The sequence below is a fragment of the Azolla caroliniana genome, unplaced genomic scaffold (genome assembly GCF_043228905.1).
Source record: "Azolla caroliniana isolate FFs.n. ecotype wild unplaced genomic scaffold, voAzoCaro1.0.p SCAF_7, whole genome shotgun sequence".
NCBI classification, from domain to species: domain Eukaryota; kingdom Viridiplantae; phylum Streptophyta; class Polypodiopsida; order Salviniales; family Salviniaceae; genus Azolla; species Azolla caroliniana.
The window spans coordinates 6,676,272-6,698,541 of NW_028230442.1; the positions used below are offsets into that span (position 1 = coordinate 6,676,272).

Sequence of the window (22,270 nt, forward strand, 5' to 3'; positions counted from 1 at the left end):
AGAAGGGAGACATGAACCACCGAGTGAAGATCCATGTGAGGAGGGAGGCCAAGACAGAATGCAACATCGCTTATCTTACTAGTGATCTCGTACGGGCCAAAGCGTTGGTAATCTAATTTACCGCAAGCCCTAGTGGTCTTGATGTTGTGTTGTAGAAGCCATACACAATCCCCGACATGAAACTTGTTGGAGTAGTCTAGGCCATGACGATCCGCAATACGCTTGTAAGTACTTTGAGCATCACGCAAATTGTGGAGAATGGTAACGTGAATTTCTTGGAGGCGACTAAGGTGATCCTCAACAACAAGTTTGATAGGAACTCCGGGGTGTTCAATCATTGTCCAACGAGGATGATAGCCCGTATTTGTGAAAATGGAGAATATCCCGTAGAAGAATGAACCGAGTTGTTATAAGCAAATTCAGCCAAGTGTAGAAAATCAACCCAATTATCTTGTTGATAGTTGATGAAACATCGAAGATATTGCTCCAAAGTCTGGTTGGTACGCTCAGTTTGCCCATTAGTATTTGGATGATAGCCCGAAGAAAGTTTAGTCGAAACTTGGAGAAGTTTTAACATGTGCTTCCAAAACTTTGAGATGAATTGTGGACCTAATTATGTAATATCAATGAATACTCTACCTTTTTCTTCTTCTTCTTCTTCTTCTTCATGATCTACTTCTAACAAAACATATCCACCCGACGCCACTAGTGACATCAACACGGGAGAGAGAAAACATGTGTGTGTGAATCCACCCCATCTAATTGTGTAATATCAATGAAGACTCTCACCTTCTTCTTCTTCTTCTTCTTCATGATCTTCTTCTTACAAAACATGTACAAATATATATGTTTTATATACCTTAATATATATGTATATATATTATGTGTAAACTCTTCTTCTTCATCATCATCAGAGAAGGGAAAAAAAGCACAACGATTGATCTCTCGCCATAGCTCAACTTAGAAGCTGAACAAAGAAACTCTACTGCTCAACCCCTTACCCTAATATTCCCTCCCCTTTCCCCTTCATTCTTCTCTGAGAACGGAACAAAAGTAAAGAAGAAGAAGAAGAAGAAGAAGAAGAAGAAGAAGAAGAAGAAGAAGAAGTAGAGATAGAAAGGGGAAGAAACCATGGAGAGCCTTGCGCAGCTTGAGATTTTATGTGAAAGGCTATATAACTCCCAGGATTCATCCGAGAGATCTCACGCAGAGAGCACCCTGCAGTGTTTCTCTGTCAACACAGACTATATATCGCAATGTCAGTATATACTCGACAACACATCTTCTCCTTACGCCCAGATGTTAGCGAGCTCTAGCTTGCTGAAACAAGTTACAGACCACACATTATCACTCCAGCTCCGACTCGACATCAGTAAGATCTTTCATTTCTTCTTCTCTCCATTTCTTCTCTTTCTATGGCTTTTCGGCTTTTTCTCGGGATCTGTCCTCAATATCACATTATATACTGCATGTGTTTTTTTGTTGAATTCTCTCACTTTTTTTTGTTTATGAGACTATGTGATAATCTGTGATGCTTTTCCTAGGGTTTCATATTCAAAATCATATGTCATAGTGCACGTTTGTTTGTTTGTTTGTTTGTTCCCTTCTCATTATTTTTTTCTCTGTGTGTGTGGTAGGAAATTACGTGATTAGCTTTCTTGCATCAAGAGGGAGAGATTTGCAGACTTTTGTGACGACCTCTCTCATCCAGCTGCTTAGCCGGATCACAAAACTTGCTTGGTTTGATGATGACAGGTTCAGAGACATTGTGAAAGAAGCAATGACATTCTTGACACAGGTATTTGATCTCTCTCCCCCTCTCGCTCTCCCCTACTCTAGCAAATCGCGTTTATACACATAGGAGTCAACTTTCAACATCAAAGCTGAATAATCAATTTCCCCAAATGATAAAAAGTGAATTAACATTACTTTGAAAGGTGAATTAATTCTACTTTTGTTGAATTTTTATATCTGGAAACGTGAATTTTGTGAATTTTGATCATGATTGGAATATAAATAATCAACACTTTAATATTTATATTACCTTGTATTATTTTCTCACAAAAAACAGATTTTTGACAACAACATCACGTTCCACTTCAAAGAGCCATTCTATTTAATTATGAACAGGGATAAATGAATGGCTAGCTCTCAAATAATTGAGTCTAGATATGCAAATTTACTAAGTTTTTTAGTGTCTACAATACAAAAATTACAGGGTAAAGTGAAGCAGAAACTCAATCATAAAATTAAATCTAGATCGCACAAAAATTACAGGGTAAAGTGAAGCTGAATGAATGGATTTGTCTGGTAACAATGCCATGTTCATGGCGAGAAACTGGTTAGACTTTTGATTTAATCAATAAAAAAGAAACAATTTAGACTTCTGAGTTAATGTTGATTTCTCTTTCACTAAATGTCAAATGGATCTTTCAGAGCTCATGTATTGACTTTTAGCCCTCGTTGAAACCATTCAAGGGTTGTCACAAAATCGATTCTCTGTTTATGCTTTTAACCGTGAATATCTATTCGTGCTTAGAAGCTAACATAGACTGTTATATGCATACTTCGCAGCATTTGGCAGTAGGATCCAGGTGAATTTCATTGAGATTGTTGGAAGAAATTTTGTTTCATTTATGAGTATCAATTTATGCTTGTGCTGACTCTCTATGCATGGCATCTCTGTTGTCTTGAGAAGAGGCACAAATATTGAGCCCATACATAAACTTATCAAAATGTAATGAGGTAACTGATGGCATCACGTATAGTCCAAGGATTGACATTTTCTAAAGGCATATGTGCAATGCTCTTTTCCTTTGCTCTAAGGATACTTACTTAATTCAGATCTTGTGGATAGTAAGGATCTCCAAATGCTATTTATAGTTAGGGTATGCTATTCCACAAGACTATCTTCATTAATATGATTGGCTATTTTTGGCAATTGAATGAGACTGCTCAACTGAATTAAATGCATGATACAAAAATGTACAGTCATGGTCTTAGTGCCATGCTGCAATTCAATCTTTAATGCAGTTTTAACTTGTTGTCTTACCTTTGGAGTCAGTTGTTGGCTTTAGGGGTCCCAAAGATACATTTTCCTTGCTGATTTTGAGGCCCTCTAGTTGGCATGGTGCAGCCATGATATCTCTTAATTCCTTTGTACGTTTCATGCCTCACCTCGGATCCACTTTCGATACTTTATTTCGTAGTTTAAAGTCTAGGATCTTTATGAAACCTGTACCTGGAGCTTCAGAGGGTCGTAAAACACCAATCAAACCATATTTAGCTTAAATATCAGCATAAATGAAATCTTATATAAGCAAAGCAATGCCTCATTAATATTTGGACTCACTTTAATTCCTGAACATGGAAATTGACTCCAGGCTGCCTCCAAAGGCTGTACTTTCTTTATTGATATTAAATAGAAGAGGATATGATAAGTCAGTGTCCATAACCTATAAACTTAACCGATATTTGCCTATTTGAACAATTAAAACTTGTTATTATTGCTTCCCAGGCACGTTCTCCACTGTACATGGTGTAAAAGAGAAAATAAACTATGAGGCATGCAGATTTCAGCCCGCTAAAGTGTCTATCCATTCTTCGAAAGCTGAGATTAAGCCTTAACTGGTTTGGCCAAATCGTTAGCTTTAACTGGTTTAGGAACCAGTTGGGTTCAAGTTTGGAAATGCCCAAACCGGTTAAGGCTTAACCAGTTTGGTTCGGATAAGGCCAGACCAGTTAAGCTGAAACCCGAACTGTTGTCAATTCCTAGCAATCATTGTTGTCCTTTATTTAATTCCACACAACCCATAATTGGGTTATACATTTGAAGGTCCTACCCAAGTGGGTTTCCCCTTATAAGTCTCTAATTGTTTTCTTCTCGGTGTACTCCTAAGGTAGTTTTATGTATTCATATTGGTGTACTTAGTGAATAATATGTACCCCATACGGGTGGTGGCTAATAACACTCTCTCTTCATAGCTTTATGCTGTATCTATACATTCAAACCAATATCTGCAATCATCATCTGTATATATTGGGTTTTTTGTAGGGAACGACTGAACATTTTTTTATTGGCTTAAAGATCCTTAATCAGCTTGTTGCAGAAATGAACCAGGTTTGTTTAAAAAACTTTTATTAATAACATGACTTCCTTGTTCCAGGAAGAAAAAAATGATGTGTTCTGATTTAGGTTGCATCTCATACTTCATCTCTTTGGGGCTTCCACAGGCAAGCGTAGGACTTCCATTGATGCACCACCGAAAAATAGCTTGCTCTTTTCGAGATTTGTCCCTTTTCCAAATATTCCAAATCTCTCTTACTTCGTTGCGGCAGCTTAAGGGTGATGGAAGTATGTCATAGTTTGAAGCTTTTGAGCTGAGATTGTTAAATGATTTGATCTTAAGAAACTAAGTAGACTCCATGCAAAAACCTTTGTAGCTGATGAGAGGCTAAAAGAACAGGCTATCAATTTGGCATTAAAATGTCTGTCGTATGACTTTGTGGGGACATCTTTGGATGAGAGCTCCGAGGACCTTGGTACAATTCAGGTGCCAATCAGACTTTATCAAGCCAAAAAACTGTTAGAGGTGTTACCAGTTATTGAGATTGAAGTTACTACCTTCTTAATGCAGATACCATCCTCATGGAGGCCAATATTCGAGGATACTTCAACATTACAGTTGTTCTTCGACTATTACGTAACCACAAAGCCACCTCTTTCAAAAGAGGTATTTGTCTCGTAGTACTATACTCTCTGAAGACTTTGGATGTTGGAAACTGCAAGGGCTGAAGAGCTGTCTGTTTTATATTACAGGCACTAGAGTGTCTAGTGAGGCTTGCATCAGTACGTAGGTCTTTGTTCACAGGTGAACCAGAGCGCTCCAAATTTCTTACTCATCTAATGGATGGTACAAAGGACATACTACAGAGGGCTCAAGGTAATATCAATTTTTCTCTCAATATTATCAATGAGTTCTTGTCTCTTTGTTTATATCATGAGATACTTCATAGGTCTCCATTTTATGCTGTTGAGTAAGCATGTCCGTTATGTTTCTACCACTGTGCCTTGATCAACATATAGTATGAAAATATTACTTCTGGATCAGGCTTGACACAGTTTTAATTGTTGTTGCACTTCCTCAGAAAGTGTAAATTGACGGAAGTACCTTCTCGAGTACATAGTGTTATATTTTTTCTAATAATTTTCACAGTGATTGCAGCCTCCCTCTTTTTCGTTAGCCTCCCTTTCCTTGCAAACTTAGCATTTTGTCTAAGTTTTCTTCCATTACCCATTTTCTGAAATTTCTTTTTTTCAAACCTTCCATCATGCCTAAAGGTGGCATGAAGAAATCTAAGATTTCAGTATTTTCTATGTTAGTACACCAAAACTTTATTTTGGCTATCTTTGTATAACCATTTCCTGGCCATGCTCTACACTATGCTCTAGAATTAGGGTTTATAATCTTAAGAGTGGCCGGTACGTCTTCTCTCATTGAGTTTTTTTATGTCTTCTTCCCTCTTTCCCTGTGAAGGGACATTATTAGCTTATCTTGCTAGAGCACTGATAACTAGCTGCTTCTTATTGCTCCAGTCCACTCTTGATTGAGGGTATCTTGACAGCAGTATCTAACCTTCATCCAGATGTGGCACAAAACTTGCCTGTATGGCTTTACTATTTTCACTAACAAGAACTTAAAATATTTTCTATAGCCACACTTGCTACTATGTGGAAGCTTACATGATTTATTGTTTCCTTGCTCACCTTTAGAGGACATCCAAATTATTTGCCATTTTTACACCCACCCAACATAGAAGGTACTCTTGAATAGAAAGAAAGATATATATATTAACATCTTTTAAGAGGGCCAAAATGGCCTATAAGACCAAACAAGAGATTAAATCTCAAGTGTTGTCTTGTGTATGAGAACAACAAATGAAAATAAATGCTACGAAGTAAAAAAGTAAAAAAGATAAAAAATTTAAGATTCTCAAATCAGATAGTGTAAATTTTGTCTTTGAAATATCTCTAGGATAGGCCTATCCAGAATGGAGAGTTCTCCCAAGTGAGGGATGCAACTGCGACGTGGGAGATAATGGCCTTTATCTGTCAATGACAAGGGTGGCAAGATCATGGTCTATGAGGCCAAGGCCTACATGCATGGACAAATTGCTATTGCCTGATCTATTGTAACCCCTTTGCTATGTCCTGGTGGAGAGCCCATTTGGGACTTAATTCTATAATATACCTGGTCTTGGCTGAAATTCCAATTAAGAAGCCACAAAATATCCTGTTAGGTTTTTGTCATTTTCTATATCTGACCAGTTGACTTTCTGATCACTAACTTTCTTCTTTCAACAGGCCTTTCTGATCACGACAATTATCATGAGTATTGCCGTCTTCTTGACAGGCTCAAAATAAATTATCAGGTAACTATTATCCACATGGAATTTGTAAGTCATTTCTGTAGGTCAAGCTATGCTACTATTAATTTGATGCACGAGAAAATATGACAGTTGTCTGAGCTTGTAAGTGTGGAAAGCTATAGCGACTGGATTCAACTTGTTGCTGAATTCACAATTCAGTCATTGCAGTCATGGCAGGTCTGTACTAGTCTTCCATTTCCATCTGGTATTAATAGTTTTTATAGAGCTTTATATTACTTGGCTGTCAATGAGCACACCTGTAATATTGGTTGATGAACCTGTTATGTTATTTGTGCTCATATTCTTTTGCTCAAGACTTTCAAATATCAGTTATATTTCAAATCTTTTGACAAGCTTTGTGATGTATAGAATTGTGTTACTTCATTTATGTTTATATTCTTTGATGCAGTGGGCTAGCAGTAGTGTGTATTATCTTTTGGGTCTGTGGTCAAGACTCGTGTCTTCTGTGCCTTTCTTGAAGAGTGATTCCCCTACCTTGCTTGATTCTTATGTTCCAAAAATTACTGAAGCTTATATCACATCAAGGTTTGATTCAGTACAGGTAAGGTTGAGTGAGTATTCTGGTCACTTGGGAATTTGATTATATGTTCTAAAAGAAATTCCTCCATTCAAATTTCAGGTTATTTTGCAGAACAATATATCTGAGGATCCCTTGGATAATGAAGAACTCTTGCAAGATCAGTTAGATAGTCTTCCATATCTGTGCCGCTTCCAGGTTTGATTTTCTGGGTGAAATTGAGAATGTAATACATGTGTGGAGATGTACCGTTTGGTTAATATACAAACCTGTCTTTTAAATTATGTTGTTGCAGTATGAGAAAACCAGTATGTATGTTATCAAACTTATGGAACCTATTTTGCAATCATATACGGTAAGAATTAAGGCTTTGTTTGGTTCCATGTTCCCTTCATTATTTATAACACTGGAGAACACACTTTTATGCAGGAAGCAGCCAAACTCAGCCCAAACTTGGCAAATGAGGACTTGTGTTTGATGGAAGGACGTTTAACTTGGCTTGTACATATAATTGGGGCCATAATTAAGGGAAGACAGAGTTCCAATAGCAGGTATGTACAGATGTCCAAGCTTTGTCTTTTTTTCTAATAACCCTAGATAACTCTGTCAGTTTTGCTTCTGGAATTGTCTTACAGTGCAGAAACTCAAGAAGTTATTGATGGAGAGCTTGCAGCTCGTGTCTTCCAACTTATCCAAATAACAGATACAGGCTCACATGTCCATGTGAGTTTGATGTTTTTCATGGTGGTTATTACTCTTTGATCAGAATTTCTTGTAACTGAGTTTCCATTATGTTATTAACAGCGTTATGCTCAGAGAAGCAAGCAGAGGTTGGACCTTGCTATCTTGTGTTTTTTTCAAAATTTTCGTAAGGTTTATGTTGGTGATCAGGCAATGCACTCCTCTAAGGTATAATGAGTAAACCATATTAATATTTTTTGTAATATTTAGGTACTATTACATGCCCAATTTTTCTTAGAAAATGAACTCAGTGTATGTTCTGGCATTGCAGCAACTTTATGCGCGATTATCTGAGCTTCTAGGGTTACAAGATCACTTACTGGTCTTAAATGTTATTGTGGGAAAGATTGCCACCAATCTAAAATGCTATAGTCAGGTAAATGTCCGATCTTTTTCATTCCTTGTACAAAGGAATTTCGAATATGTGACTCATCTTGTGGACCTAATGTGTAGGTTAGTGATGTGATCGAACAAACTCTGAACTTGTTTCAAGAGCTTGCTTCCGGGTAAGGATTAGGAGACTAAAGATTTTTTCAATGCAATGCAATGTCAGAATCATATGTATGCTAATGTGTTGAGCAGATATATGAGTGGGAAGTTGCTGCTCAAGTTGGATGCAGTGAATTATATTCTTGGACATCATACGGTAATATGCAAGATTCATTCATATTGGCTATGCCACAATGGGCATGGTGTCTTTATTTCAAATGAATTGGCTGCATGTAGGAAAGGTTGATAGGTACATTTAACTGAGCTCATTTTGATAGATGCAATCCTTCAACTGTCATGAATATGGATATTTGAAAATTTTGTTAATTATAATATTATTTATGTTTGATGAGATCTGCATGAGGTCACATATAGCCTACAGGATTTAACTGTCTTACATAAGAAGATCTGTTCGCACAGTTTAAAAGAGGAAGAGAAAATAAATGAGGTCTTACCACTATTAGTTTTGCGTATCAGACTGTATTGTCCTACTATTATAACCATAAAACCAACTAAATTATACAACACATATTAAGCCTCTTTGATTTGAACTTTGAATGTAAGTTCATCCTGTTTGAACTTTGATCAGCCAAGGACAGTAATATTCCTTTGAGTATATTGTCTCGTTGTTGATATTCTCAACCAGTTGTGAACTTTTTATATTTGTTTTCTTTTCACACCACTCCAGGAATTTATTGTCCTATTCTCCGCATCTCAGTATCCACCACTGTCATCAGAAGCTCACTGAAGCAACCATTCAAATTAGTGTTCACATTCATTCATCCAGTCATTTTCCTTTTCGACAGATTTTTCATCTATTCCAGTTCTTCAAGAGCCAGGAAAGTTTTGCTTTCCATTAATCTATGTGAGATAGATGTGGAGCCTGGCCTCTCTTCACAAAACACACTAAATGACCTTAGCAAACTTGGCGTTTGCTTTATGGCGTTTCCCAGCTGAATCAGTCATAGAGGTTTTCTTGAGATCACATGGAAATGCAGAAATGGAACAATACAAATTTAGATGGAGCACCCCTCCCAGGGCCTTTTTTTGGGGATGGAGAAATGAACCTGGAAAAAGAAATGAATAGTGTATATATTTTAGGTATTTTAATGTAATGTATATGATAATATTTACAACTTTGAAACATGAGGCACATACTGAGGTCTGCCTTCAATATTGTGGTCTGCATGACATATGTTAAGCATTACAAGTGGGTGAAAAACCAGAAAGATGAAGTATATCACATTCATAATTCCTTTTGGTTATTCCAGTGAAATCAGTCCTCTCCACTCATACTTGTAACTTGTCATTGGAAATCAGTGAAATCAATAACCATCATTGTACATCAGGGGACTTAGTATAGCCAATTCCATGTTGCAGAGGAGGGATGTAGCTAGAAGCATAATTGGGATGGGTGTCCAATGTTCTTGTGGACATATTCAGTGTTGCTGGGCCCTTGTAAAAGCAGCCTTGTATGACAGTCACCACTAGGTAGCAACCTATCCATGATAGCTCAAGCTCATTCCGAGTGGGTGACACTAGGTGGTATGAGGCACACAGTCTTGCATGTGCTATACATTGTCCTAAAATGCTGGCTCCACCATGGGAGAGTAATAGGACTGTGGGTATGCTGAGAAGTTCTTTTGGCGTCCATTTCCATTAGGGGTCTTGTAGCTAAGAGACTGGTCAAGGTTTGCATCGCTTTACAATCACATTCATAGGAATCAGAATTCTCTTCTTGATCACTGCACACAATGATTCAAGCAATGAATGGAATTTTTTGTGCTGTCATCAACATTGTTATCAAGAACTATAAGACTGCTCTAATTTTATTACGCTTCATGATTATCAAAACCAAAGTGAGTCATGCTAATTTTATTTTGCTTAACCACTTGCATGATAATCGAAGTCAAAATCAATTAAACTGCTCTAAGACTGAATCAAAGTAGACTTAAATCAACTTTGTTGACTCATGAATGTAAAAGTGACTTATGTCTTATTATTATTACTACTACTGACCCTGCTGGCACAGTTAGATGTAATAATAATATTATATATGTAGCCTTTCCAGACATGATTAAATTGAATCAACAAAACTGCTTTAATATCAAATCAGTGTCTCACCTAAAATTCAGGATAATCAAAACCAAAATCACATGGATTGTTATGTTTTCTATATCTTATCACTGTGGTTGCTCAAAACTTAAATCAGATAAACGGTTTTACTCATGACTTTTAGCGTGCATATATAAAGTCTCAGTGTTTATTTAATTTCGTTTGTCTACATCTGCTGGTATGGCAGAGGGAGTACTTTCCTTTTCTAGATGACTTCAGTCACTCACAAAACCGGACAACATTCTACTTCACTTTAGGGAGATTACTTTTCATGGAGGATAGTCCTGTAAAGTTCAAAGTTTCCATGGAATCAATTCAACAGGTACGTGTATGGATACATTTCCAATTGCTGATGTTGCTCATGTTTACGTTGACATAGGTTCAGTTCCTTTTTCTCCTGATCCAGTGTTTTTCTTGGTGCTGTGTTTATTTGACTTTATGATGCTTGCCTTCATTTTTGGATGCCTTATGATTGACGTTTTTGAAAGTATTTCATTTACTTCATGTGTTACATTGATATGCATTAATCAAAAGGAAATTTATTTGAATGCTAATCCGCTAATTTTAGTAGGTTTTGGTAACATTGGAAGCAACACCTGATGCAAGATTTAGGTCAGATGCAGTAAAGTTTACCTTGATTGGGCTGATGCGTGATCTAAGAGGCATTGCTATGGCTACAAATAGGTATGGTTCATTCACACTGCACTGTAATATTTGTACAAATAGTAATATTTTTTACCAATGTTTGTTTTTGGTCTTACCTGCAGCCGGAGAACTCACGGTCTGCTTTTTGATTGGTTGTACCCTGCTCATATGCCGTTGCTTCTACGAGCTATTGGGCACTGGACTGATACTCCAGAGGTGAGATAAAGAACACACATGATCCAAACATGAATATAATGCTTAAATGAAAGTATAATTATATGTTTAATGGTGTTCTTCATCTGTTCATTGTCTATATGAAAACATAAAAAGACTTCAATCTCACAGTGAAACCTCAACAAATCTGGCTGTCATAGAGGGATCGAGGAAGATTGGCATGGGAGAAAGAGTGCATTAAAATAAGGTTCATGAAATATTTAGTCCAGGTTCCAGTACCTCCCAACTCAAAGTTGTCACAAGATGTCACAAGATGTCAGACCAACCAATCATGTCACAAGATGAATTAGGCTGAGTGACTTGGACTGGCCGATGGAAGTTGGATATTTTTAGGGGTTCATATGGATATAAATTTTGTTGACAAACTACTGGGCATATCCTGGAAATGTTATTGCATGCCATGGATAGAACTGGTTGCTGCTTGCTGAAGATGGAGCTTCTGTGCATGCGAATGAACACCCAGTCCATACTAGAGACATTTGAGACATTTGGAGCCACTGTGAATTATCTATTTGAGAGAGTACTCCAATTGTGCTGTGATTCAGCACTATGAGAATCCTTTAGAGCATGCCTACCAAATCCCAATATTGCCATTATATTCCCAGTCGTAGTGGCGGGTAGATACAACCAGAAAGATATGCCTATTATGTTTGTATATACATCTCATATAGTAGCATTGCTCTGTGACCAAGGCCCAGTCATAGGGTATGCCTTGGCTGGCTATTGTCCATACCATCCCTTTAGACTCACTGGTAGTTAGTTCTATTAATACATTCGACAGTTCTGATCTTACATGGAAGTTAACGCATCATTTTTTTACTTCCTTTCTTGCCTCGTCTACTTGTTTTTTTATCATTGATAAGAAAGATCTTTTCGAATTCAAAAACTCATGAAGTGTCATGTGCAAAACAAGGAAATAAGTGTCATCAATCTAGAATAAAAAGAACACAGTATGAACGTGGAAATTTAAATGTTACTACACAGCTTGTTGTAGAAGCTCTGGGGAATTTATAATCACAAAATTTAAATGTGATGTTTTTTGACATAAATCTATGTAAATATGTTCTAGGTTTTCAAAGTAGAAGTGTAAAAGGCAGGATTACTAATGCATCTTGCTACTTTTGAATGAAAGAAATGATAGTTGATACCTTATAAATTTCCTGGACTTTTGCTTACAGGTTACCACTCCTTTGTTAAAGCTGATGGCAGAGTTTGTTTTTAATAAAAGCCAACGGCTGACCTTTGATTCCTCGTCGCCCAATGGGATTTTGCTTTTTCGCGAAGTGAGCAAATTGATTGTGGCATATGGCACAAGGATAATGGCACTCCCGACTCCAAGTGATTCATACACCTTTAAGTACAAGGGAATCTGGATAATGCTGACCATCCTTACGAGAGGTGATTTTAGGAAAATATTGATGAATAGAAAACTAATTGTATACTTTCTTTTGAAATGGCTTTAAATATTTAATGCTTTAAATCTGGTTAATTTGTTTATTTGACAAAGAAATCGAAGATTTCTAACTTTGAGCTCTATACAACAGCACTGGCAGGAAATTATGTAAACTTTGGTGTATTTGAGCTCTATGGAGATCGAGCGCTTGCAGATGCATTGGATATTGGTCTTAAAATTTCATTGTGGATACCATTGGACGACATCATGGGTTTTCGCAAGGTTAGTTATCACCCTAAAGAACTAATGTTACTGTGAATTTCATATGGGTTTTTAATATGTGAATTTTATATTCTTATTTGGTTTTATGAGTTTTATGTCTCAAACCAAATTCTACCATTTAAAAAAATCCCCCAGCTACATGACTTGGGAGAGTGCTTTGTAGCAATTGTTGGTTCCCCTCGAACATTTCTGAGAGTAGATTGTTATTACCTTCTCCTTTGGGAACTAAATGTTTGCAGTATGTTTTGTTCACAGAATAGAAATATAGGGTTATAGTCTTTTAGTACCAGGGAGTCTTCTGTTATTTATTGACATTTGTGAATAATCATTTTCATTTTGTTTTAAATATTTTATATTTTAATCAAGCACCGCTTTTTTGAGGAAAAAGTAATAAATTCTTGTCATGGAACCATGAATGGTCCTGTAGAACTTCAGGAGCATGATAGAACCCCAATTCAACTACCAATTCAACAGAAATTTTTCCCTGGAGAAATGTTGTATAAACAAAGAAGCAAAATCTCTTCAAGAAGCCCAATAGATATGTGATATGACTGAGTGTCAAGACAAATGCATGATCCGAATGGGTTGCCAGTAGTGGGTAACACGCTTGCAGTAAAACAAGGATTCCCAGTATCAGGCAGTCTCTGTACTCTTATATGGATACACATCTTTCTCATATGCTACATAGTGTGATAGGGGAGCACGAAATATTTTCTTGTAGAGGGACAGAAATGCTTCTGAAACTGTGGAATAACATATCTGCCACTTGTCCCATCGGGATGTGGAGTCAGAGAAATAAGGGGGACAAACCACTGCCCCTCTGATCAAGGCTTTGATTCACTTCGCAATGTAATGGCATCAAAGACCAGCAATGTTTTGAACTGTTCTTGCCAGAATCAAGAGACACTGAAACATGTTTTTGAAGGACAAGTGTACTGCAACTTTAATTCTAAATAAAAGACCTCTAATTACCGCTGTAAGAGCTCAGATAGATCAACTAAATTTGGCTTTTAAATCCACTTTTTATCCATTGGTGAATTGCTCTCAAACTTCACTGAGTAATGTCTATTAAATTTCCCTTCAATTCCCTTCCTTTTATGTAATAAAACGTGTTTGGGAACAAGAATTTAATCCAATTCTTCAACTTCGGGTTTCTCATCTGGTATATCCTCTGGTATAATGCCTTCAAAAAAGCACATGGAAGAATGCATTATGCATTCTTTCCCCCACTTATAGATAGACATGTCTACTTAGGACATCACTTACTTTTTCAATTCTAAAATGGAAAGTTTGGAAGCAAATTTCCTTGCCTTCCATTTTCCTTGCCTTTGTCTTCTCAGAGAACAATTATAAATCGATGAGTGTAAACACGAGTTCATGATGGTGATGGTCATCTGATTTTTTTGCTTTGTTTGAGTCTTTTTAAGGGCAAACTTAACCTTATAAGTTTCTGCTGCATTTTAGACATACTCGGTTCAGTGCACTGGGTTTCCATTATTTTGGGGGACTTTTTTATGATATTTTTTGAAGAAAATCACCTTGTTGTACCACATCAGATTATTTGTGCAATCAGGAACAGTATTTTCCTATTAGACTGAAAGAGAACTTGGAACAGACGTAGAGTGTTTGTGTTCACTAAATTACATTGTTGTTTTTAGTGTACTAGGATAGTTGATGATGTAATGATCTCAGCAAAATATAGTCATAACGTAATTAAACAATTCTAGAGAACTATGTTTACCACCTGGATTTGCAATAATATTATAAATGCAATTGCTGCCTTTGGTAGATCTATTGGAGGCTATGTTGAGAAGGATTTCCGCTGGACAAAGCAATTATGTCACAAAGACTGGAATAGCTCAATCTACCCAGCGGAAATGACCTCTTCATAGGCAAATTATAATAATATGTGCATTGATTGCTGTTTTGCACCCACTATCGTAGTAAGATGCTGAAGTTTGAGTCACATATAAATACCTACATCAAGAAATGCGTTTCAGGTTGAAGACACTGACAATGCGTGGCAGCACTGAGAAGCATGTTGATTTCCTGTGCTTATCCATCATATTATGCCCTTCCAATACATCATGTCCTTAAACTGCTGACAATATTTCTTTTATAGTCAGTTAAGCAGCTTTTGCTTTCTTTACTAGCCAAGTCCTAGGCCAGTTACTCACTGAGTTTAAAATGAAGGATAAAATTGCAGTCTCTTTTTTCTGCATTGTCAGATTGAACTGTTATCCTGATCTTCATGCTTGTAGTAACCTCACTTTGGAAATAGTATTCATGATTGAAATTCTATCTGAATTTTCTTCTACAAATGTGTATATTCGTGTGGTCTCTTCCAGGGTGTAGCCAGGAACCTTCTGCAGATTTGAAGACATATTTTACAGATTATATTAAAGTTTAGAGTTTTTTATGACCATATTTATCTAGTTTAACACATGCACCTGTGTTTATTCGCAGCTTGGCAGAGCATATTTTGCTCTTTTAGAGGTCTTATGCCATAATCACACAAGTGTAATTATATTATTGGAGACTGCAACCTTTGCACGCATTGTTGGGTCATTGGAGGCAGGGTTGAAATGCCTTGATGTTAGCATTTCTACGCAGGTCAGTTTATGTCTGTCCTTGTTTCCGAACCACTTAAATCTGGGTTCCCTTTAATGTCTCCCTGCATCTTTGCAGTGTGCGTCTGCTGTTGATAATCTTGCAGCATTCTATTTCAACAACATTACATCAGGAGAAAATCCATCTTCCCCTGCTGCTGTGAATATGGCCCGACACATTGCGGAATGCCCAACACTTTTTCCTGAGGTCTTTGTAAAATTCTTTACAGTCAGGATATTCTTTGCAGTCACCATTGCTCAGCATTATAATTTAGTTCTGTTTTGGATCCTGCAGATACTAAAAACACTCTTTGAAATTGTGCTATTTGAAGACTGTGCTAACCAATGGAGCTTGAGTAGACCGATGCTTAGTCTGATTTTGGTAAATGAACAGGTGAGTTATATGCCTAAATAAATGTCATCCTCCCCTGGCTGTTTTCTTCCTGGATCTTCATTTATAGTGACTAGTTTCTGGAATTTGAGACGGATGACATATGTTTATCATTGGTGCACAGTAAGATTTTTGCATGATCACTAACTTCTTGCAATTGCAGCTATTTAATGACTTGAAAGCCCAGATCTTGTCCTCGCAGGTATGATATACGCCTTTTATCAAACTAAATATTTATGTCAGGCTCTGGCTCAGAGGACTTTTTTAAATTTTGATTCCAGCCTCTTGACCAACAACAGCGTCTATCCGGATGCTTTGATAAATTGATGAATGATGTTACAAGAACACTTGAACCCAAAAATCGCGACAAGTTTACTCAAAATTTAACAATATTTCGGCATGACTTCCGTTCAAAATAGGGTATATATTCACGCAGATATCCATCAGTTAATAGTCATATATGATGTATTTTCTTCAAAGCTACTCCTGCTCAGAATCACGGGTTCAGAATTTAAGCTTTTAATTCATAACAATTTACACATCACAATTAACAAAACTCACTTCTCACCTTTAGGAATATTCTGCATTCTGCATCATTGGCAGTGAAACTGTTTCTGGGAAGGACTATTATTAAGATTTTCTGCTTTGCACATACCTGAAGCATTGCAAGCACAATGAATATATTTGATGCAACTTGACTACATGTTATGACGTTTCTTCATGCCTTCTGAAACACTCACTTGTCTCTGATGTCCTTCAGGTGCAGCCAGTTGCAGTATGACCTCGGGGAGACTGTTGTAGGACACATTTTTGAGGTATGATTAGGCTATTGTCTAGTTGAGCAGAAGCTCATCTGCAAAGAGGGAAATCACCTAGCGTAAGGGTGCTGAAGTCAGTCTGCATCATGCCGTGGATACTAAAGTAATGATTTGGAAGCATGCACCAAGGGTGTTTGGAAACAAGTAGCACATATACATTACACATCCAATCAAATGGTAATCTTCCTTTTCAATTCAGTTTTTTGTGGAAGATGCATATGAAAGTCTCAGTCTGTGAACGAGCTTCTGAGTTATGAGATTTCCTGGAGTTATAACCTTTTGCTATCATCATTCTTCAACCAGAATTCCCCTCGTGGGAAATATAGCACAATTTAGCATCATTGATAGTGTGTACAATAATTGTTCAAAGACTCGGGACTCGGCCTAACTTGAAAGGCATTTCCACTTTTAATAATCTGCATCTTTTGGAAGAATGTACGTGATCTGTCTTGTGTAGAACCATTTGAGCTTTTCAATCTGATATTGATCTGTACAAAGTTTTGATCCTAAGCATTCTGATCAGAAGAAAATGAGGTGTCTCCACATTACTGAACCATAATGTTACCATAGTATCAGTTACATATTGGCAGGCTGTCTCCAAATCACTGTTTGTGTCCCTCCCCCCCTTTTCTTGTAGTCAGATATTGAGATTCAGAATGACGTTTCCCTAAACCATCAAACAATGTGTGCCACCATCAATTGCCACATGCAACAACTTTGTACAACATCTCTATGTAAGTTACATAATGGCACAATTTTATGAAATCTGTCACACTATTGATGCAAATCCACCTCTTTAGTGACAATTCTATAACATTTGAAGTCCACTAAACATTTAAGTTCAGATTATATTGCCTGAACAAATAAGTCTCATAGAATTGATCATTGTAATCTTGATTTAATCACCAACCTAGAACAAATTGTTTAAATGAAACTAATAAAACAAATTTTATTAATGTTCTTTTGATTAAAAAAGGAAAAACTAAATTTGCCAAATTTGGACCATTGATTTCAGAAGACATAACAAATCTAAATTGATTCTGTCTAAAAAGCAAAAGGCAACCCCTAGTAATGGTGAAATTAATGGGAATAACCTAAATGGTGAGAATAGGGTTGTGGGTGAGTGATGATAACCTTGTCTCGCTATGTGAAGTAGTTAAGTGCTACACTCTAGATGGTGACTATCATAATTGGAAGCATGGTTGGCTCATGCTTCTTCCTAAGGACTTAAGGAATTCACCCGATTTTCACATATACCAAGACTACTAGCTAGGTTAGCAACTTGTGATTTGTTCTAAATTGATATGGGAAAGCTGTAGAGAATGGTTCTAAGTTCATGAAAGTCTTTCTTCGGAGTAGTAGTAAGAGATTAGTTCTAGTGTGCGCTTGATCCCATGCATTTTGTGTAAAGTTATCGAAGGGAAAAACAAGGTTTAAAAAGAGGCCATAGAAAAGAGAGTAATAAAAGATTATAAAAATAAAGAATACTATATATATATATATGTCAAGCATTGTCATTGATTTGGATCCCTACATAGTCTTGAATATGTTAGCACGTGCCATCTACAATCCTTAAGGAAAGTTGGTTCCCCTCGCTTTATTTGGTACGATTATTTCTCTTCTGTGGATTTCCACAGCACCTCGATGGTTACCAAGTCATTTGAGAAACCTCTGTGATGATTGGATTTACAACATCAATAACATGATTGGGTCTAGGTCGACAATGTAACAAATAAATATCTTTAGGAATTAATTTTTCCAAGCTATAACTATGTATTTTGGTTCAAGCATTTGTTCATATAACTTGACATGGGATGGAGACATTTTCATCTATAGTTGCGTGATTGAAAAATAAGGCATGAATTAAGTGAATTGTAAACAATGGAAGAATGAGAAAAGTAAATATCCCAATGCGTGCTGACGATCATCCTTGACAGGCTTAACCTTGAGAGTGACACCAATGTTAGAAATATTGAGAATCGATTAGATAGGTATATAGAGTTACAACCATAGAGATGGATATATGAAAACAAAACTTCTATTACATACGAGAGTAGCTCACAATGGTAGTTCACCCATGCTCTCACACCTTAGAGCTTAGATGGGATCTAGACCAGATCGGTACAAAATTAGTGGGGACAAATGATCAATCCAACCATTGTGTAAGAAAGTGGATTATATTCTATGTTTGGTCTGAGTATAACATTAAATGTGCAAGTCAGTTGATAGTAGTGGAGATATTCCTTTATATGACCCAACTACCTAGATACACGCTAGTGCTAGATAGTACTTATCTTGAAGTCAATGGCACATACTTCAAGACTAAGTATATCGTAACTTGCCCACAAAATATTCTAGTTGACTTGATTAGCTAATCCTATTATCCTATTTCACTCTTTCCTAAACACATTGTGTCCTACGCATCTATAGTTTAGGGTCGACCCATATGGTCGAGTTGCACACTAGCTGCTCCTCATTTGGGGCGCTATCACAAAATGTACACTCTAAGAGCACATATGGGGATAGATTTACAACTTGGGGCTGATAATTGATTATATCTAACAACCAAGGCCCAACCCATGCTAATCACCAAGGACCTAGCACCCTTAAACCTCGACAACAAGTCCTAGGACAATTGAATCTACAACTACTGCAATAAACCCAGCCATATCAAACCTGATTGTCATGCATTCAAAGCCAAGAATGATAAGGCTTAGTGAGTTGATCAAAAGAGTGGCCGGCATGAGGAGGTCAATTACATCAACTCTTTAGCTGAAGTATTGTCAAACGACCCGAACATACTATGCATCGAACACCTAGTTGAACCAGAAGTTTTGCTTACAACTGAGGAATCGAACACATGGCTCTTGGATTTGGGTGCGTCTTACCATGTGACCCCTCACAAATCCCAGTTTCAGCAATATTCGATATGACACTCTGACTTGGTACAAGTCGGTAATTTGCAATATTGCGCCATAATTGGAATTGGCACAGTAGAGCCCAACCTTCTAGGTGGTTCTACATTAGTACTACACAATCTCCGACATGTACTTGAGCTCTCAAGACCTTTGATCTCAATCAGACAATTGGACAAAGACGACATTTGTGTCGGCTTCTTATCAGGAGGGTGGACACTCCACAGGGGGAACCTCCTGCTTGCTCGAGGACTAGAAGTACATTCATTGTACCCATTATATGTCACACTCAGAGAGGGTGACTTGTTCCTGGTTGATATTCTTGTGTCATCATTATGGCATGGATGCCTCGGACACCTCAGCAAGGCCGGCATTACGCATCTATCCAAAGTTGGATATATCCCCAAACTCTCCTTCTTTGATCATCAATTCTGTGAGCATTGCAAATGTCGTAAACAGATAGCCGCATCACACCTGACATCAGCACCGAGAGAATCGATTCCACTCGATTTGGTCCTCTCGGACATCTATGGTCCTATGCCACATCAGCCTCTCGGCGGTGCCTTATACTTCGTCAGTTTCATCGATGAGTCGACTCGGAAGGTGTGGGCTTATTCGATCAAAACCAAAGATCAAGTGTTCTCAATCGTTTTTGAATGGCTCGCTATGGTAGAGAACCAAGCTGGTCAAAAGTTGAAATGCCTTCGGACTGACAATGGAGGAGAGTTCAAGTCTAAAGAAATCATCAGATTTTGCTGACAACGCGGCATCAGACGTGAATACACGACACCACATAGTCCGGAGCAAAACGAAATTGTCGAACGGATGAATCAGAAAATTCAAGAACGCATAGTGACCATGCTCCAACACTCTGGATTGTCGAATGCTTCTGGGCAGATGCCCTACTTACGGCAGTACACATAATCAATATGTCATCGAGTAGGCCTTTAGGACTTCGAATACCTCAGGAATGATGGACCGGTAGTAAGCCGCATTATGACAAGCTAAGGATTTTCGAATGCAAGGCATACACCCTCATACCGAAAGACGACCACCGCAAACTTGCACCAAGGACCAGGAAATGCATTTTTATCAATTATGGACCAGACGACAAGTTTGGATACCGACTCCGGGACCCCCGAGCACAAATAGATCGTCCGAAGTTCGGACGTAGTGTTCAATGATTCGGCTATGCATAAGACGGTCGAACTATTGAAGTCTGAAGGGTAGTTTTCTCAGACATGCCAACCCTTCAGGAAGGCCCAACCCATGACACAAGGTCGGCTTCACGGGTAGCCGAATCCTCGAGCACCGACTCGGCGTAGCCGGATGATTCTACTTTGGACCATCCGACTCTAACACTCAATGCGATCAGTTCAGTCATACCTTGAAGATCCAAGAGACTGTCGCAGGCCCCAGAGAGGTACTCTCCTGGAATCTTCGTTACAAACGTCGACGAACCAACGTCATACGAAGAAGCATCGACATCAGCCGATTCGGTCCCATGGCATTTGGCGATGGAGTCAGAAATGAACTCCATTCAGGCAAACAAGACTTGGGACTTGGTTGAATTACCGAAGAATCGATGTGCTCTTCCATGCAAATGGGTCTATCAAATCAACGAGACGTCTAATTCAGTCGCCCCAAAGTACAAGGCCAGGTTAGTCGCAAAGGGTTTCTGACAACAATATGGTGTCGACTTCGACGAAATGTTTTCACTAGTGGTGAAAATGACCACTCTTCGATTTCTACTCGGTGTCATGGACGCCAAGGATTTGGAGCTTATACAGTTATATGTAAAGACGACCTTCCTCCATGGCGACTTAGAGGAGGAAATTTACATGTAAAGAAGGCCTTCCTCCATGGCCAAGAGCATCTAGTCTGTCAACTCAGGAAGAGTCTTTACGGCCTTAAATAGGCACTGTGGCAGTGGTATAAGAAGTTTGATGACTTTATCCAGTCGATCGACTTCTCTAAGAGCAACGAGGACCATTGTCTCTTCACTAAAACAACTCAAGATGGATCTCCCATCTTCCTCATCTTATACGTGGATGACATGCTACTCTCGGGCAGACATGTTGGAGGGCTTGCCGATCTTGTTCGGAAACTGCAGTTGAAGTTTGCAATGAAGGACTTAGGTCTTGTTCGACACATTCTCGGTATGAAGATTAGTCGGCTCTAGAATCGACGACAACTATTCTTGTCTCAAGCCGACTACATTAGACGTGTCTTAGAGCGCTTCAACAAGCAATCAGCCAAATCTGCTTCGACCCCGCTCCTCATTAACCTTCGGCTATCGTAGTGAGACTACCCGACATCCAGTCCAGAGGGGGAAGATATAAAGTTGATGCCGTATGCACCGGTAGTTAGCTCCTTGATGTACGCCATGGTCGTGACATGGTTGGACATTGCTCATTCGTCGGAGTCATCAGCAGATTCATGCACAACCCCATCCAATCACATTGGAATGCAGTTAAGCATGTATTCAGATACCTGGTGGGCACACAAGACCTTGGCATCCTCTACAGTCCGAACAAAAATTAAGGTGTAGTTGGTTACATTGACTCAGATTTTGTTGGTTGTGTGGACAATTGAAAATCAACAACTGGATACTGCTTCAAATTCAGCAATAGAGCAATTTCCTGGAAATCGAAACTTCAGGAGTGCACTA

The 22,270-nt window shown here is 38.0% G+C and overlaps 1 protein-coding gene across 1 annotated transcript; it reads left to right on the forward strand.

Annotated features, from left to right (window-relative positions):
* Nucleotides 1-898: 898 nt before the first annotated feature.
* LOC147861724 (ARM repeat superfamily protein) lies at nucleotides 899-17,640 on the forward strand. Its single transcript, XM_087322131.1, has 29 exons — nucleotides 899-1,372; nucleotides 1,638-1,798; nucleotides 4,055-4,120; nucleotides 4,234-4,354; nucleotides 4,444-4,553; nucleotides 4,638-4,733; nucleotides 4,820-4,943; nucleotides 6,365-6,432; nucleotides 6,520-6,606; nucleotides 6,839-6,991; nucleotides 7,070-7,165; nucleotides 7,263-7,322; nucleotides 7,397-7,518; nucleotides 7,603-7,690; nucleotides 7,772-7,876; nucleotides 7,980-8,084; nucleotides 8,162-8,214; nucleotides 8,291-8,354; nucleotides 10,500-10,634; nucleotides 10,884-10,996; nucleotides 11,080-11,173; nucleotides 12,370-12,589; nucleotides 12,736-12,866; nucleotides 15,333-15,479; nucleotides 15,555-15,683; nucleotides 15,771-15,869; nucleotides 16,030-16,068; nucleotides 16,148-16,286; nucleotides 16,627-17,640. Exons 1-28 carry the CDS (start codon nucleotides 1,132-1,134, stop codon nucleotides 16,283-16,285), a joined length of 3,165 nt encoding a protein of 1,054 aa, XP_087178257.1. The 5' UTR covers nucleotides 899-1,131; the 3' UTR covers nucleotide 16,286; nucleotides 16,627-17,640.
* The last annotated feature ends 4,630 nt before the right edge of the window (nucleotides 17,641-22,270 follow it).

Excerpts from the sequence above, each read along its gene's own strand:
- LOC147861724 (XM_087322131.1), top strand. The coding sequence starts at position 1,132 with ATGGAGAGCCTTGCGCAGCTTGAGATTTTATGTGAAAGGCTATATAAC. Across the intron at positions 11,174-12,369 it reads ACTGGACTGATACTCCAGAG|GTTACCACTCCTTTGTTAAA; the intron begins GTGAGATAAAGA and ends TTTTGCTTACAG. Across the intron at positions 15,684-15,770 it reads GCCCAACACTTTTTCCTGAG|ATACTAAAAACACTCTTTGA; the intron begins GTCTTTGTAAAA and ends TGGATCCTGCAG.